This window comes from Nipponia nippon, unplaced genomic scaffold, assembly GCF_047370975.1.
Source record: "Nipponia nippon isolate SJK-2023a ecotype South Korea unplaced genomic scaffold, ASM4737097v1 scaffold_2, whole genome shotgun sequence".
In the NCBI taxonomy this organism is placed as follows: Eukaryota; Metazoa; Chordata; class Aves; order Pelecaniformes; family Threskiornithidae; genus Nipponia; species Nipponia nippon.
In genome coordinates, this window is record NW_028262336.1 from 46,535,607 (window position 1) to 46,554,947 (window position 19,341).

General features: G+C 41.1%; 1 protein-coding gene across 7 annotated transcripts in view; it reads left to right on the forward strand.

Annotated features, from left to right (window-relative positions):
• SH3KBP1 (SH3 domain containing kinase binding protein 1) overlaps positions 1 to 19,341 on the forward strand; it is a 238,457-nt gene that overhangs the window by 175,116 nt on the left and 44,000 nt on the right. For all 7 annotated transcript variants that reach the window (XM_087758628.1, XM_087758626.1, XM_087758627.1 and 4 more), the window contains one exon: positions 4,417 to 4,511. In XM_087758628.1, coding sequence (XP_087614754.1) covers positions 4,417 to 4,511 — 95 coding nt within the window. The remainder of the gene's footprint in view (positions 1 to 4,416; positions 4,512 to 19,341) is intronic.

The following is a 19,341-nucleotide window of genomic DNA, read 5'->3' on the forward strand; positions in this document are numbered from 1 at the left end:
AAAAGGGAAGAAGAAGAAAGAGAGCACTTACTTTCCTGACTATCAACTGACTTTTTCAGATGCTGAAACCACAACCTTCTCTCCACTCTTGTCTGTCGGGGTCTTCATCTTGAAGGATGATTAAAATTTACACTCTTCAAATAGCAAGGGGGAGCTGAGGGAGGATTGCCTGTTACAGGACTCGGGAGACACAAGGCCCCTGGAGACACTTGCTGTTCAAAGCATTCTTTAACCTGAAACACATGGGATTCATCCATGCCTTGGGCGAGAGCTGCACCGCTGGCATCCTTTCAGAATAGTACCGTGACTGTGGTATAGTGGCTGTTCTTCTCTGTTGATTAGCTGTGCATTGTGCTTGGCTTCCCATCTGATCTTGAGATTATACAGTGTAGAGATTATAAAGTGAATGGAGGAACAATTTATATACTTGAGAATGGATACTCAGGAATGATCCTCCTTGGGCCCAGGTGGTGTTTGCCTCCGAGAACACAGCCTGACTTCTGTTCTGTATCCCAAAAAAGAGGTGCTAAGCCTGTTTCCAGTAACCAGAGACTTCCCAGAGTATGCAGCACTCAGCTTCTTCAGTACAGTATTCTATGTACATCATCTCTGTGCTAATTCTCTGAATCTTTTATTTAGTAAAGCTGTTTTTCAGGATGCAGATACTCTCAGAATAGGAAACACACCTCCTCCCCCCAATTATTTAAGGGAACGTACACACTGAAGTGTAAAAATGTGCTGAATCTCATGTTTCTCTTACATGCTGCTCTGCATCTACCTGACCTAAGTCAGTATGTGTCAACTTTCCACTAGCTTTTACATAAAATGTTATTATACTGTCTGGAAGACAAGATAGTGAGCAGGTGAAACATCCTAGCTTGGTCCATGAAGATAAATCCAAACCCTTGCAGTAAACTAGCAGTAAGACAGCCCTTTCATCGCCTGAAATCTGAGTTGTGACATGGTGGTTCTCACATGCCCAGTCATTTGGCAGTGTTACCAAATGTTTGTATGACAGTGTTCCCTGCTCTCAGAAACAGTGAGAGGGGCTTATTCTTCCCTTGTTCATATTTTTTTTCAAAGATCATGTTCGTCGTCTCCATCTGACTCTGTTTCTTCAGAGACATCAGAGGGGGGTGTGGTGGGTTGACCCCAACCAGCAGCTAAGCTCCGCCCAACCACTTGCTTCCCCATAGGGGAGAGAATACGGGGAGCAAAAGCAAGAAAACTCATGGATAAAGTGAATGAAAGAGGGAAAAAAAGAGGCAACACAAAGGCAATCATTCACCACCTACCGCAAGCAGAACAATGCCCATCCAGTCCTCAAGCAATGGCTACCTCCCAGACCAACATCCCCAAGCCTTTTTTATTGCTGAGCAGGAGGCTATAGGGCACGGGATATCCCTTTGCTCAGCGCTGGTCAGCTGTCCCGGCTGTGTCCCTTCCCAGCTTCTTGCCCACCCCTGGCCTGCTTGCTGGGGGGCAGAGTAGGGAAAAAGAGAAAAGAGAAAGCCTTGGTGCTGTGCAGGTACTGCTCAGCAATAGCCAAAACACTGGTGTGTTATCAGTGCTGTTTTAGTCACAGATCCAAAATGCAGCACCATGTGGGCTGCTGCAAAGAAAGTTAACTCCATCCCAGCCAGAGCCAGTACAAGGCGGGGCCAGAAAACCAACTGCTAGTGATCGTGGATAAATTTAAATTTTTGTGTTCAGGAAAATAAATCTGTGAAGCCCAAGAAATTCTTGCTTACCTGAACCAGCACCACATAAAATTCATGCCGTTTCTGAGTGGCAGTGTGTGAACTGGAGAAGAGCTTTCCTCTTCCCCATTAGTACTGTTTCATTTCTCAGGCTGATTGTGCTTACAGCCAGCAACCCTTCACGTACATGTGTGTTGGTTGCTTATTTAAGGTTGATGTTCTTGTCACTAAGGTTTAGCAGCTGGGATGCAGCTTCTGAGTCAGAGCCCTAAGTTTTGGTATAGCCATGTGAGTTTGGTGTCTGGGCTCCAGTGGGTCCCACTGGAGATCTGTCAGTGCTGTCCAGGGAGTTCAGAGTGTGATTCAGCTAATCAAATGTAGATGTCCGCTCTTGGGGCAAAGAGCGGCTCTCAAGGCTTCACTCACTTTAATGACTTGATCTCCATCGACTGTAGTGCAAGCACAGGCACTGACATCATCAGTTTCTAACATCAGGTGCCCAAATCTAAATCCAGATACCAGGCCCAACCTTGAGGGCTGAAATCAGTAGCCTGCATCTGGAGCTGTTTGAGATGGCCCAGGGTATTTTGGCTGGCCTCCAGCTGCCAGGCCAGAGGGACCTGGCTCTTCCATAGGTTGTACATCGTATCTGCCAACGATGTGGGTGTCTTATATACCCACATGTGTCTGAAATGGCACTTAGTGTCTGAGCAGCTGAACTGACCCCCTGATGGAGCCTCAAATACCCACAAGTGTGATAATGCAGGTTCTCTTTATGGTAAGTGTAAAGAAATAGGTCCTGTTCTTTCAAATTAATTCAGACTTCTGTGGCCTGCAAGTACCTGTTTCTCTGCATCAAATATGGCAGTTAACTAGAGGTAGAGGTTATCAAAATGGATGAGGAATTGGCTGATGGGCCGCACCCAAAGGGTGGTGGTAAATGACTCTTTTTCAAACTGGCAACCCGTCACAAGCGGGGTCCCCCAGGGACTGATATTGGGCCCAAACGCTATTCAATATCTTCATAAGCAATTTGGATAACGGCATCAAGTGTAGCCTGATGGAGTTCACAGATGACAGCAAATTGAGTGGGGAAGTAGACACTCTGGAAGGGAGAGCCACCCTGCAGGAAGATCTGGATAGGCTGGAAGAGTGGGCTAACAAGAACCTTATGAAGTTTGACAAAGACAATTGTAAGGTCTTGCACCTGGGTAAACATAATCCAGGAGTGCAGCTCAGATTGGGATCCACCTGGCTAGAGGGCAGCTCTGTGGAAAGGGACCTGGGGGTCCTGGTGGACAGGAAGCTCAACATGAGTGAACAGTGGGCAGCTGCAGCCAAGAAGGCCAATAGGATGCTGGGTTGCATCAAAAAGGGCATCACCAGCAGAGATAAAGAAGTCATTATCCCTCTCTACTCAGTGCTTGTCAGGCCACACCTCAGCTCAAGGCTGAGAGAGCTGGGTTTGTTCAGCCTTGAGAAAAGGAGGCTTAGAGGTGATCTCATCACCATGTACCAGTACTTAAAGGGGAGCTACAAAGAAGATGGAGACTCCCTTTTTACAAGGAGTCACACGGTGAGGACAAGGGGTAACGGGTACAAGTTACTCCCAGGGAGATTCCGATTGGACACGAGAGGTAAATTTTTCACAATGAGAACAGTCAATCATTGGAATAATCTCCCCAGGGAAGTGGTTGACTCCGCTACACTGAACACGTTTAAGACTCAGCTGGACATGATGCTGGGCCATCTTGTCTAGATGGTGCTAGAAAGGTTGGACCAGATGATCCTCGAGGTCCCTTCCAACCTGGTACTCTATGATTCTATGAAAATTGAGGCATTTAAATGGGGTGAACACTTCTACAAAGTCACATGCCCTTCTACAAAGGGTCCAGTAATTTCTGTGCCTGTTTCTTTGGTCTTCTTAAACCTGCTGCCTTAGAGTATCACATATTTACATATTCCTTTTTGTTTGTAAGGCACATTGACATACTTGTCTGTTGCACAGCAACATGTTGTAAGTAACTTCTCTTCATGACAACTGCTTTTTATGATTTCTGAGTAGGAGTGCTGGCTCCTGTATTTTCCAGATGAAAGTTGAGATGATGTCCTTATTTATAGACAGTAAAGGGAAAAGGGAAGAGGAAACTTTAGTCTAATATTCAAAACTCTTCTTTTAGGCTGAGTATACAGAAGGTTTAGTTATAGAATCATAGAATTATTTAGGAGGGAAAAGACCTTTAAGATCATCGAATCCAACTGTAAACCTTTACATTTATTAATGTATTATTTTATCATCTTCATAGATGCAGAAATATTTGCTTTTTTGAACACCAGGAGATAGATAAGCTATGCCAACCTACTGGGTCCTTTGTGCTTCCAATTTATGTGATATGGTGGAAGGCCGTACCAGTGGAACTATTGAAGCAAATGTCAGATACAAGCTTACTCTGAGGGAAATGGTTTGTGGCAGGCTGCCGTCTGGAGCAATTTCATTTGAGATAATGGTTCTGGGGGCTACAGAGCCGAGTCCCTGGATGACGTGTGCAGGAATGCTCATCGGTGTGCAGTTTCTTAAATATTTCATACTGTTTATGAAGGTCTAAAATACAAAGATGGAAGAGACACATGTGGAACATTTTAGGAAGATTTTCACTCTTGGATAAGCAGTTGTTATAAAGTGATAATTTATCACATTGAATGTTCTTCCTTTCAGCCAAGGAGTATTGCAAAGTGATATTTCCATATGAAGCACAGAATGATGATGAACTCACAATCCGAGAAGGTGATGTCGTCACACTTATCAGTAAGGTAAAAGCAATATTTTTCTCCTATAAGCAGGGATCTAGTTTTTAAAATAGACATCGTTCAGTTGCCATAAAATCCCTATTTGTGCCTTTGACAGTGTCCTTCCTAAAACAATGCTAATTTGACAACGAAACATTACATAGTCTTCCGAAAGCCCTACATCTCCCTTCCTCTTGTGCTTTCGAGCCTTACCTTGATAACGTTAAGTGAAGAACAGCGGATGTGTTCTCTTGAGTTTACAAGTTTATACAATTAATTTTAATTTGAATCTGCTGAGGGATCTACATAAATTGTATATTGATCCTTGTAACAGCATAAAAGCCTAGAGAATAAACTGGAAGACTCAAGAAAGCATTAGCTTTGAAAATCTCTGTTAGGTGTGAGTTATCTTTCTTGTAGGAATTGTGAATTAGATTTTTTGGGTTAGATGGAGATAATGTGCCTAAATAAGCTTAATGAATGAAACACTTATTTAAAATGTAGCCACCCTTAACACTATGGTAAAGCAGAAGATGATGATAAAACAGAAATTAAATTAAATTAAATTAAATTATTTTAGGTCTGTGTTCTTTTCTTTAAAATTACTTGAAATGATTCAAGATTAGAAATGAAAAACCAGTGCCAGAATTTATACTAAATCTCCAAAAACTATACAGTGAGATGATGAGTGAACAGTTGATTTTCTTTTAGAAGAGCTGGGCACCATGTTACAAAGAACAGATTATAGTTTAGGTGCACTTAATTTTCTGCTCTTATTTAAAGACTTCACAATTTGTTTAAATGTTTTTGACTGCTGGAGATAAGTATTTGGGAAAAAACAGCTACAAACTAGAAAAGGCTGTGGATTTTGCATGGTGAAGATGAATTGTAATGATGTGCATAATAGTGCTGTTGTTGTTTGTGCGTATATGAAAGTAAAAGAATGAATTCTATAATTGATAAGTTTCATAAGAAATTGTTACTTGACTGAGCAATTTGCCACCTGGGCAGAAAATCCCAAAAACCTTGGGAAGTACATCTGGGGCAGTGTTTGCTATATACTAAGCCATTTGCAATCCTAGAGGGCATCTTCTTTGTCCTGAAGAATATCCATGTAACTGAGGAAAGATAATCAGACATTTGGTAGGAAGAGAAACTGCAAATTTAAAAAATAAATTGTGTATATTAAATATCCTTTAATGACTTGACCTCAGTGACTTTTCTGTTTAGCTTGTCTTGAAAACTGTTTGGCTTTGCCTGATTTAGAATGTTCTTGTGCGAATATTTAACAGTGTCCCTGATCATGGAAATGGCTTTTAAGACATTGTTCCTGTCCACTTTATGCTTTATTGACCAGGTTGATTTAACTCTCTGAGACGGCTGGTCTCCAGGTGGAGCTGTGTTCTTCAGTGTACATAGAAAAGAGACAATTACTTTACTGAGGTCTCAATATGAGATTTCATTTGCCTGCTTTTTCCCATTTTCTTCTTCCTGCTGCCTCTGCCCCCACAATGGAAGGATATTTGTCTTTTATAATAACTGAGCTGATGATTTGACTGAATTGATCAGTTTTCCCAACCATACAGTGAGAAGTTTGTCAGTATATTCTCTAGTGTATCCCCCTGTCCTTCTGCTCTCTAGCCTGGTGGTATCAAGCCACTGCAGATGTTTTATTCAATTTTCTTCTTTTTTCTGTGGTATGTCGCATGTCTATGAACAATTACATAAAACCATGCCTCTAGAGAGTGGGGGATCTCAATGCAAAAAGGCTTGGCATTTCTCCGCGGATGCTTTTTGCGCTGTGTCTGAACTACTCTGAGATACTGAAGAAAGTGTTTAACAAACAGTCACTTTGCAGATGCTTTTGTGGTTTGCAGACCTCATTGCAGTCAGACTGGTGGGGTTTTTTTCATCTCTTTTTAACACATAGTTTAAAAAATAAATTTCAAGTGATGTGGAATCAGGGTCCTTGCTGTAGAGTTCTGAAAACAGGAGGGTCTCCTCTGTGCTTTACCATGCAATATAGTAACTTTATTTTAGTCCAAATCTTCTGTCTGTTGTAATTTTTCTTTTAGTCAGCAATAACAAAATCAGCCTCACCTTTCTGCCCACTAATGGCTTCTGCTAGAGAGTTGCCTTTTACCTGGAATTCAAATCACCGTGCTTAGAGAGCCCTTTCCGTAACCAAGTAGTCATCCATACTAAGAGGAATTAAATGGAAATGTGTGGAGTACTTCAGAAACTATTACCATGGTTTTGCTTTGCTATCAGATTACAGAGTTTCTTTTAATCTATTTGCAAGAACTTGTTTTGCAGGGTTTGCTTTCTATGCCGGAGAGCATTAGACAAAATTTATTCTTCCCGATTACCTAGACCCAAGGAGAGAAGATTGTTACTTTTAAAGAAAGATGGGTGTCGTAGTGCTTTCTACGACCACAGATGCATTATCATAAAATATTGTGTTTTGTTGAAATTACTAACACCAGAAAGTTATATGAATTCTCAGTATGAAAAGTCTCTCACTAGGCTAATCTATTTTCACACAGTCAGAGCTATAGGAATGTTGAAGACTCACAAGTTTAACTCATACTGAATTTGCATTTAATTGAAAACAACAGCATTGGTGAGAATGTGTGGAAGCGACTGAAGTAATAAGGAGTGAGTGACACAAGAATGGGAGAGAAATCTCATGAAAATAATGCAAAACGCATTACAAGAATCTTAAAAGCATGAAGATGAGAGAGCACTTGATAGGTGCTAAGAGGAAGGGGAATGACTTAAATCAGCTAAATGGTAAGTTACTAGGAGAGCCTGCGTATTTGTGCACGCACATCTAAGAGTATGTGTGTGAGGAAGCTGTTAGTCTGGTATTCATCTTAAAATGCTAAAACTTTATTTTGTGGAAAGTATTACAAAGGAGTGGTATCAGTAAATGCAGAATTCAGAATCACTATTTTGACAGTGCCCCTGCAGATAAAAGGGATAAGATTATATCAGATTTCTCTCTTTTTTTCAGCTAAATTAGTTATAAAAGTCCCTTTGTCAAGATCATCAAATATCTACCTAATATAAAGACCAAACCAATGTTTTTTTTGTCATGGCCTTTGCAGAATCTGTTTCAAGATCTCACTCTGTTTTGACAGATGTTGAGATCTTGAATCAAAAGCTGACCAGACCTTTCCTCTAGGTCTCTATGATAAGGGAATTTGAATACCTGAGATTTTTTATGAAATAGCCAAAGAATGCTTTGAATGGATTTGCTGAATCACAAGTGACTTCCCTAGTCACTTGGAGAATGTGCTGATAAGTTTTATTTAAATACCGAAGCGAGTCAGTAGAAGCTGATCATTTACTGGTCAGCACAGTATGTGTTTTGGGAGATATAAGGGGAAGGATGGCATTATGCAAGACTGATAGCCAAAAATAATTGCCGATTAAACAGCATATTGAGTCATTTCTTGATGAACTGCATAGACCTGAATCACGGAAAAGATACACAATGAGACAGAGTCCAAACATATGGTAGTAACAGTTGTTTTCTCATACGTTAAAATTTACCTAAAAGACTAGAAGAAGAGCAGAACCCAACTTCACATAAATGTATTCCAAGAATTTCTGGAAAAGATTTTTCTGTCCTCCTTCTCCCCAGTGAAGCAAATACCCTTGTAGATACATAGAAAAGGTTTTATTTATTAATTACTGGAAATTAAAGTGGACCAATGGTAGTCCTTTAATTCCTTCATGCAAAATATTTAAACATAAAAGGTGAGAAAATATTGCTCAGAATTGTAAAGGAAGGTAAAAACTCCATCTTCAAGGCAATAAAACAGTAGACCTGGTACCTTTGCTTTGCAGAAAGGGGTCTAAGAAAAATACACGTTTGGAAAAAAGAGAACAAAAAGCAAAACACAGTAATTTTGCTTGTACAGTTAAGGTGATTGTTGTGCAATTTGGTGATAAGATACATTCATAAACAGAAAAGATATGAATGGCAAGAGGCCATGAGATTGACCCTGTAGGGTATTCTTTGTAATGTCAAACATTTGTGTTCCTTAGGTAATTTTTTTAGTGTCTTCAAAATGTTCCTGACAGCATTTGGATAAGGACAAGAACACTGGTAGTGACCGCACTGTGCGGCTGAAGGAGAATGGCAAACAGGAGTTTTATCGTGCTCAAATAGTGATTTTGGAGATTGTATTTGTAATAAATAGAGTCACTTTTAAGCAACAGAAGATTCACGTGACATTTTCAACTGTCATCTTGAAAATCTTTTAGGATTTTTCATTCCAGCACTTTTAGACATAGCTACTAGAGGCTACTTTCCAGTGTTAATAAAGACTCTTTATGCAAACACTACAAATTTCTTAGTAGCTCTAACAACTTCTGACAAAATGCATAGGATTCTGGAGATTTTACTGGCATACAGAAAATGACCTGTGTGAGGAATCGATAGTAATAGCTAAATAACTTCAAAGCAAATAAATCAAGCACACACTGGCAGCTGTGTGCTCATTTGAAAGCAGTTATATTTGCAAGAGTGTGAAAGATTGCATTGCACTGCACCAATCTACCTGAGTTCGAGGCAGTAAAGACCACTTTGTTCCCAGGAATGAAAGCGGTCTGGATAAATAAAACTAACTACTTCAAAAATCATTGCAAATTTGAAAAGCTGGCAGTAATAGAAGGGTATCCTCACCTGAACCCTTATTATCAGAGGAGGAGTGGTGGAGGGCAATATCAGTGGCAATTCTGCTAATTCTGAATTTACAAGACGTTGTAATTAATAGGTGTCAATATATTAGCTGGAATAACAATCTTGTGCCTTGCTCTGTGTATCCGACCTGGCTGTCCCTCAGCCTCCACCTACCTGGAAGCCTTTCTTCTCCTGCTGCAGGCTAACAGCCGAATACATGGCATTAGTGGTAGGAACGTGTTGCACTGAAGTGATGGATGAACGTAATAGGGGGGCCTTTCTGATTTTGCAAAGGAGCTGTCATGAGGAGACGAGTTTCACGGAGGGTGTCCAGCCTCCTCGTGGATTCATCAAAACCGTGACTCATATTAATGAGGTGAAAAAGAAAGCAACAGTGATGTACAGCCTCCCAAAATCTTACTGACGCTTTTCAAATAGTACTGGAAAAGTTGATGCATTGGTATCATGAAAGACACAACAGCCTTAATGCCTGTCACTGGTGAACGACTTACATGACAAATTATCTGGTCTAGATATTTAATGACAATCCAGATATTTAATGGCAATCCAATTTGTAGTGCTTAATTCTGTGTTGGGGAAAAAAGAGCTATAAACCTAGTTTCTAAAAATAAGCATAATGGCAATCAGTTTTTGCAAAGATAGTATTTGCTTTTGGTGTTATTGTTAATAATTTACTTTACTGTGAGATTTGCAAGTTTTGTGGTTCAAAATGCTGTACGTTTAGTGAGTCCCTGCCCCAAAGCACATGCAGTCAAGTGGTAAGACAGACAAGTAAGCACAGGCGAGTAGAAGGATATAAGGAAACAATGAAATGAGATTCAGTCGTGATCATCTCTTTCACAATGTCACGGTTTCACTGTTGCAGTGACGGCTCTGTGCATTTGTCCGAGTGTGGAATCTGTCCTTATGCAGAGTGCTTAATATTTTCCAATTCTCAGGGCAGTCTTTAGGCACTTAATTTCACCCTCGCTCTATTTATAGACAGCTACCCGAGTACGGCCCTTTCGCCAAAACAGTTCTCCCCATTTTCTTTCTTAGGACATCTTTAAATGCTCATCCTGGTGCAGGAGGTAATTGTCCAGAACACTTTCTTTAGCTGAGTGATTGCCAAGGAGAACTCGGCTGGGTAGGATTGTGAAGGAAAACAGCTGCTCTGACGGATGCAGGAGGCTCCTAAAGGGATGAAATTAGTAAGTGCGATGTACAAGAGTCTTGCCAGTGAGTTGAGGCCATGAGCAGGGGAAGGAGCAGGAACCGGATGGCGTGATAGAGGAGGACGCTAGCTGATACTTAGTTGAACATTTTGCTAGGTTCTGGTGTCGCTAGGGTAGAAACCTGTGTGTTCCTGCATTTGTTACTATGGGTTTTTTTCATTGCTGAGCTTTTCTGTATGCTTTTAATTGCAAACAGCACGCACGTGTTTTACAACCTTTGGTTATAGAAATATGTGGAGGAATTAGAAGACTTTCAGTTTTTCTTTCAGTATGAGCAAGTAGGTAGATAGTGTCACTCATTTTTCCATATTAAGATGAAATTTTCGGTATTTTCCACTCTATGGGTAAAAAAAAAAAAAAAGAGTGATAATATTTGAGGTCATTAAAAATAAAGCTAATTGGCCGAGAAAACAGAAATTTTCAAAGCAGAAGTATAGTAGCTTAAGGTTGTCTTCGAAAGAAGGGGGAAAGTCATATTTCATGATAGTCATTCAGGTAACTTTATTTTTCCTTGATTGACAGCTAAAAGCTTTTATCTCATTTTTAGAAATGAATTTACTAATATAACAATACAAAAAATTCTGGTTATGCAGGGGAACATACGTGATCTGGTTTAATAAAACATAAAAATGGCTTTCTGTCAGAGCAACATAGTGGATTTGTGTTGACACTAAATATTTGGTCATGCAGATGCCCCTGTTTGGGGTTTTAATACAAGATATTTTGAGCATTTGTAACTTCTGAAACAATCTTGCATACAGAAACTGAAAGGAATATAGTAAGTAAACATCAAATAATGACCAGCTTTTATGATAGCTTTAAGAAAGCTTTTATGATGTTTTGTCTTTAAAGAATAGCACATGAGCAATAAAGGCACTTACTGCTTGCCTTTGGAAATAAATAGATGTTTCGCTCAAAGAGAACAATACCATAAAGGGTCTTGGTGTATGCCCTTTTTTCTCCTGAGATAACCATGAATTATTCAACACATCTTTGGCCAGACCTAATAGCCATACCTAACCTGCTTTCTGTGTTCCTTGCCCCCTATGTTATGCTCCGCACCAGTTTTCCCCCACAAGACATTTCACCTCCTCAGCTGATGGAGAAACCTGCTCGTACCGAAGCTGCTGATTTCATACAAGAAATTATTTTGTGAAATGTGTGTGCTGAGGGTGCACTTTTACATGATTGATGGTAGGTGGCTGCTGAAAGGGAGCCTTCTGCTCCTTTCCCCTTGCCTTGCATCTGGCAACCTTGGCCACAGGACATGCAGGGGCGCGTGAGTAGGAAAGGGTGATAGGAGGAGCGGGATTGCCCCTGCAGTCTGCAGCCTGCCGAGAGACTGGCTTTGCAGTAGGGTCACTTTTCCCCAACCTGAAACTTTCCTCTGAAAGTTTTGACCTAATGGGAATAAGAAGGTTTGGATTTTTGCTGGGTTTCAAGCCACGGTGCCATGCAGGATGGTAACTGGAATAGGTCCTGCAGAACGAGACCCTTTTGACTGCTGCTAATGGGTGTGGCAAGTGCATGAGGTAAAACTTGTGTCATTGCTTAGAAGCATGAGTGTTTCCTCATATGAGTGGTAAAAAGCAGTTATATAAAACTTGTGGGGACACTGATGATCAAATGCATATGTATATATTTCTAAAATGGTTTGATATAATCAGTAAGTTATAGGGGAAACAGACTGTGAGTAATCGTTCTCATTTTTCTTCTTGCCTGAACCTTGTCCTTGGCCAAGACTTTCAAATGTTTATAAATAAATTTTTAACTTATTCATATCTTGCAGCATTTCTTGGTTGCTGTCATTAGAAATGGGGCATTAAGGTCTGCGTAGAGATGAAGCCTGACAATATGTTTAATAAGGTACCAGGTGCAGCTTACATTTCACTGGAATCTTTAGAAACATTACTGAAATCCTAATGTTTGAGCTGAGCACTTAAACAAACTGTGATGCCTGAGATTAGTACAGGGGAGAGGGGAGCAGCTAGGACTTGAATGTTCTTCTTGTTAGTATATTTATAATTTTTTTTTTTTTTTTTAAGTACGCATTGACGTTCTCTTTTCCTGTTCTTGTTATCACTGATTGCAATGCTATAGCAGTGCCTTCAGAGGAAGGGATTCTGCTGCTCCTGGGAAGTCCCAAATTTGAATTTTGACAAATGGAAGTTCATGCCAAGCTATGTAGGTGAAGTGGCAGGGTCTCGCATGCATGCAATGCTTCAAGATTTGCATCATTTGAAAAGAATGAGGTTTATTTGTAAGTATGTTTAATACTTAGGCAAGCTAATCTAAAAAGGTGACATATTTTAAGATAAAAAAGGAAAGAATTTTTTTTCTGCCCTGTGCTTATAGAAGATATCACTGAAATGCTGAGGCGTCTGGAAAACTGTGATTATTGCTCACAGTGTGGGCTTTAGACTCACTGCTTAGCTTTATCCTTTCTTTTATCCTGAATGTTGGGTTCACCTGCTGGTTTGATGGTATTATCTGAAGTCCAACCATTTCAGGGTAGGGAAAGCTATTTAAAGGGGAAGTAAAAATGCACATATGGTGCCAAGTAATTAGTAACTGTAATTAGAACCCTGGTCCTAAGATGTCTGTGATGTGAATAGTAATAGCATTAAATTATCCTTCAGATGTTTTGTTCTGTGTTTTTATAATCTTTCTAAATACAAAAAATGTAATTACGTAAATATTATGTCTTGGCTCATCATAGGCATAAATTATGTCTGTTACTAGCACCACCTTTCGTGTTTGTGTTGGCTAATTTAGTTTTAATTTGAGTGTTGGAGTGCTAGGGTTTTATGACGTGGAACATATTTATTTCTCCATAATATTCTGCTGACTGAACATTGCAAGTGAAGTGAATCCCCAGAAGAGATTGTTTTGTTCAATGAGCAATGTAATTTTTCCTGTTTGTATAAATATTTCATCAAAGCATTTCAGCTTCATTACTGATTAAACTATTTACTCACAGAGTTTAAAGTCAAAAGGTTAGATCTAGCCTGAAACAGATTTAACAGACAAAATATATCTGGTCTGCTAGATCCTCTACTCTAACGTCCTGGGTATTGCAGGTCATTCATTATTCTCAGCCAGTTGGTTTGGTGGTGTTTTGTTTTTTTTTTCAGGGCCCAGTAACTTGGGCCAATTCTTGAACAGACTGTATCTTCTGGAAGAGGTATCTTCTTGCTGCACCTTTCAGTAAAAAACGCTGTCTGGAAAGAGTAGTGTAACCACAGCTGAAATAATGTCTGATTTCTGATGGTCTCTCCCATTTCCTTCCATACAATATTGACAAGGTAAATTCTCAATAGAGCCTTGGAGCTTATGGATAAAGAAAAATTTACCTGTTTGACTTCTTAAGCTTTAAAAGATGCAACTGGCGTTATCAGATGTAAGGTTCCCTATGGCTTGGGCATGAGAGCTGACAGGAGCTGGGAAGGATCCTTGCAGGATTTGCAGCTTTTGGGACGTAGGCTGAGGACTTGAGCAGGATAAATCCCTGGGTCAGAGGCCAAACAGAGCCAGACTGGGAGGTTTCCTCTCATACTTTTCTTCTAGGTTTTCATAATCTATGAGTATTTGCAAGAAAATGTATGTAAAGGGAAAACGGGTGCTCTCCAGGACTGCCTCAGAAGACTAATTTATTGTCTATTGGACTGTCTCTTTTATGTAAATGATCTTGGATTAGGTAACTGTTGAGAGATTCATTCTGCCTTATTGCCACATTTTAAAACTATGTTTCTGCTGAGGAGTACTTGATTACTAACCAGATGCTTTAACTCATAGCCATTTTCTTCAGAAGTATTTAACAAATTTTGCACTATACTGTAAGGTCTCAATCCCAGTAACTGAGCTTAATAGTGACAAAGCTTGATTGTTTGAGTACAGTCTTAGGTAGCACAAGGTGGGTGTAATGTAAGCCTCTGGAGAGATGCTTTCCTTCGTTCATAGGTATTTTACCAAGTTTTGTGAGAATTTCTGAATACTCTAAAATCAATTATTTTCTGATTTTTAAAATAAAATTGGATTTTGGGAATGATATGTCTTGGTTTCAGCATCATGATTCTGAATGCAGTAAGAAATTTTAAAGAAACATTCTTGAATATTATTAAACTGCTTTTTTTCACCCAGCTTTAACATGATTTTATTGTTTCCCCCCAATAAAAAGGTCGTATTAATGAAGATCTGATGCAGTGACATCAGGTTTTGTTTAGTTCACTTCAAAGTTACCAAAATAATGCTGATCTTTGACACTTGTTTTCACTGAAAGTTTTCCACATATATTTTATATTATATATATTCATTAACAGGGTAAAAAAAAAAAGTAGAAATTTCCCCACGCATTATTGGCTTTGCCAAGTGATGTCACACATCAGCTTTAAAAATCACAGAGCCCGTCCTGTGGCCTTCTCCAGTGCTTGTGAGAGTTGGGACCTCCTGGTCCCAGCACTGCAGTGGAGCCCGGAGGCAGCCAGCAGTGCTGCCCCACGGGTGCTCTGTGTGGGTGGGCTGAATGGCCCGGTGCTTGTCCTTCAGATTTGTCTTTCTATGAGGCCTTTAATCCTCAAATTCAGAAGCCTTGATATGTTACATCTCTGCATGTATGGATGATGTCTTGAAAAGTGCTGTAGACACATTTGTTCCCATTAAAGGTGGTTTGTTTTTCTTTGAATTATGCGGTTGGCTATCAGTTGTGGAAAGACTGCTAGAGAGATGCTTACAATGAGGGTGGTAATAACGTAATGTGCGGCTGCCAGCAGAGCTGACACATGAAAGCTCTCAGTGCAAGTGTAAGAGATATTCATGGCTTTCTGAATAATACGATTTTACCAGCTCAATATTCTTCTTCATGAGAACCAACTTTACAGGGGCAGCAGGAAACCAACTGCTGGGATTTTTTTTTTTTTTTTAAATTATGCAAGGAACTATGTATTCTAGTGGAGATTTCTGTGAAACTGTGGTATCCTACTGTGAAAATTTCACTCTTTCAAACCCTGTACCATTATAGTGTCTCTCAATACTCTGAATAGTCTGGATTTTTACTTTGTAAATTTAGCTTGCCAATTGTATATTTTAAGCTTAGTAATCTATAAATCTTAAATGAAAAAGATTATTTTCATAGGCCAGTTTTTTAGAAGATCTCCATAAATGATGACTATGCATGCAAGTACATCTACTTGCATGAGCAGAAAACTTACTCGAGCACTCCAAGAGTACGCGTACCACGCTACATGCTTTGCAGCTACCTTTTCTGAGGACCTGCTTGTTCTTGGCATTGCTTTCTATCCTAGCTGTAATGATGAAATCTGTATGATGAAATGTTTCCGTATCAAAAACTTCAATCAGAAAAACTGAAAATTGAGCAGTTATCTATTGATATCTAAGCCATGGCTTCATATTTTAGTAGTATTACAAAGTAGCAGCACATTCAGAGGCCCAGACTGTGCAGTGATCTCCTCCCTCAGAAAAACATAAGTCCTATTTACAGATGAAAATATCATCCTTTTTCAGATTTATTTCTTCAAGGGTTTACACAGCTGCAGTTACAGTCATGCATTGGAGAGAAAATGAAGACGTAGCTTGTTACTTTGTTTTGGGACGTTGGGGAATAGAAAGACCTCTCATTTGCTTTTACCAACAAAAACTTTCCCCTTTGCTACAGGCGGCTTGGAAAATAAGTTGGGGGAGAGAAGACCTTGGGGCCATGACACTCCCTGAAATGGTCAGTCCTTCCAAAGGTAGCAAGAGACATGGGAGCAGATGCTGCCTTGAAGGCCTGGTTGCTTTGGAGGAAAAGGCAGGAAACATCCTTGCCCCTAAAATAAATGGAAAACATGGCTGAAGCAGTGGATACCTGCCTGGCAGTAAAACTGTTTCTGCATCTCTTGCAACCCTTTCTTATGCCCCTCATGCACTGCCAGCTGTGGCGGTGCCGTACTTCGTGGAGCAGCTGAATAGTTTATTTAAGCAGCCCCTACCATCCTTGCTCAGACTCTGTCAGGTTTCCATGTATTTTGGTAAAGCTGCAGAAGTTACTCAGCTGTTGGTATGTTCCCAGTGAGTATCAGACGGCTGCTGATGCCGGAGAGAGCGATCTCCAAGTGTTTGCAGCCGGCTTCAGTGGTGATCTGGATAGAAGTCCAGTGGGCTTCTGAAGAAAGGCAAGAGAAAATTATAATTACAACTGAACAGAGAGCCAAGTAGCTACCGTTTTTTATTTGAGTGATTAAGAACAGTCTCTTAGCACACACTAACTGTCCTGTAACTGGCTTGAAGGACAAAAAAAAAGGGGAAAAAAAGAAAAAAAATAAAATAAAATATAGTAGTTGGAAGAAAACATAGTTTGGCATGTCTGACATTTAAATTATAGTAATCTTGTACGCTTTATTGACCCCTAGTGAAATAACGAAAAAAATCCACATCGTGAGTTTTCATTATAAACGTGTTCACAACTAGAAGTGCTGCTTGCTGTTTTCAGAGAAAGTTTTGGTTGCCTTCATGATCTTTTCAACCACCTTCGGCCTAGAGTGCAAATATAGTAGCAGCATGTGCTAGAAATAAGCCCATCTGCAATAACCAAGTGCGGTGGGTTGACCTTGACTGGACACCAGGTGCCCACCAAGCCACTCTATCACTCCCCGCCTCAGCTGGACAGGGGAGAGAAAATATAATGAAAGGCTCGTGGGTCGAGATAAGGACGGGGGGATCACTCAGCAATTACCATCATGGGCAACACAGACTCGACTTGGGGACATGAGTTTAATTTATTACCAATCAAATCAGAGCAGGGTAATGAGAAATAAAAAAGAAATCTTAAAACACCTCCCCACCCGTCCCTTCTTCCCAGGCTCAACTTTCTTCCCGATCTCTCTACCTCCTCCCCCCGAGTGGTGCAGGGGGATGGGGAATGGGGGTTGGGTCAGTTCATCACACATGGTCTCTGCCGCTCCCTCCTCCTCATGGGGAGGACTCCTTACACTCTTCCCCTGCTCCAGCGTGGGGTCCCTCCCACAGAAGACAGTCCTCCATGAACTTCTCCAACGTGAGTCCTTCCCACAGGCTGCAGTTCTTCAAGAACTCCTCCAGCAGGGGTCCCTTCCACGGGGTGCAGTCCTTCAGGACCAGACTGCTCCAGCGTGGGTCCCCTGCGGGGTCACAAGCCCTGCCAGCAAACCTGTTCCAGCGTGGGCTTCTCTCTCCATGGGTCCACAGGTCCTGCCAGGAGCCTGCTCCAGCGCAGGCTTCCCATGGGGTCACAGCTTCCTTCAGGGCACATCCACCTGCTTTGACGTGGGGTCCTCCACAGGCTGCAGGTGGATATCTGCTCCACCGTGGACCTCCATGGGCTGCAGGGGGACAGCCTGCCTCACCATGGGCTTCACCATGGGCTGCAGGGGAATCTCTGCTCTGGTGCCTGGAGCACCTCCTGCCCCTCCTTCTTCACTGACCTTGGTGTCTGCAGAGTTGTTCCTCTTGCATATTCTCACTCCGCTCTCCAGCTGCAGTTGCACAGCAGTTTTCTCCCCTTCTAAAATATGTTATCACAGAGGTGCTACCAACATCATTGATCAGCTCGGCCTTGGCCGGCAGTGGGTCCCTCTTGGAGCTGGCTGGCATTGGCTCTATCGGACATAGGGGAAGCTTCTAGCAGCTTCTCACAGAAGCCACTGCTGTAGTCCTACCGCTACGAAAACCTTGCCATGCAACCCCAATGCACCAAGCCTGGTTTTTAAGAGAGAGGGCTTTATATAAAATAAAAACCCCTCTGTCTTTGAGATATATGAAACTCCTGCCCACTTGGAGCAGAGGGAGAGGCTGTGAAGCTGTGAGCATTTCCAAGAGGAAGAGTTCAGTCATGTTTGTATGACAGGACAATCTGTCACCATCAGGCTCGTAGCTGGGACACAGCTCGGCGTGAGAGAGATGCGTAACTTGCTGGGTATGAACCTAGCTCTTTTAATTTTGTGGTCTTGAGTGTGGTATCAGCTAGTAAAGCAAAGATCAAGTTAGTGGGGGACTGACAGCTCTGCCTTATCAGCCTCCGTTGTCATCTCTTTTACGGCCAAAGAAAACCAGCGATGGTGTTTGACTGAAGGGAAGTTTGTGTTCTTGTCTTGCGACCAGCTGTACTCCTGGGTTGGGCAGATGACTGGGGCTAGCGTCTTGCCAGTAGTGTCTGTCTAGGTGCAGCTGCTTCTGTGCAGTGAGTGGAGTATTTGTAAGACTACTGAATATAAGGCGCCTTACGCTGGGGCTTTTTGTTCAACCTCCCCCGGCTTCTGCTTTTTTACGGTTGGATTGAGAGCACCGAGGGAAGGAACAGCACGGTGCTTGTTCTAATACAAGAGCAGTAGTTTTGCTGCTAAGCAAAACTTAATATAGGATGCTGTGTGCATAAGAGACCAAGCAATGTCGTGATTCTTGCACCCAGAAGAGGAGAAAGCACAACTCCAGCGTTTTATGGCTTTTCTTAGCCAGTATGAGAGTGACTACAGGATCACTGCAGTTGCTAAAAGGAGACTAAGTCATAATCTTATGCTGTCAACCCTAGTTATGTATTTCACTATATTTCACTTACATTCAGGAACAGTATGAAAAATCTGGTGCTCAAAACGGAAACTTTCTTTACCTGTATGTTAAAATATCTTGGCATTACTTTCGTCTGGTCTCTCTAGCCATGCGTCTCTCTCTTTCCCCCCGCCCTGCCCCTACTCCACAGGCCACAGAAATAATTTTCAGAGTGGAGCTGTGTTCTTATCTTTCTTATCTGATCATTGGTTTGGGGTTTGTATTTTGTTTTCTTCTTTTCTGTTGTTTTAATATTCCCTTCTGCAAAAAAAAAGTCTGTGTTCTCCAGATGATTCCTTCTTACAATTTTCTTCACAGCTTGCATGTCTCACTTCTAATTGCATGAAGG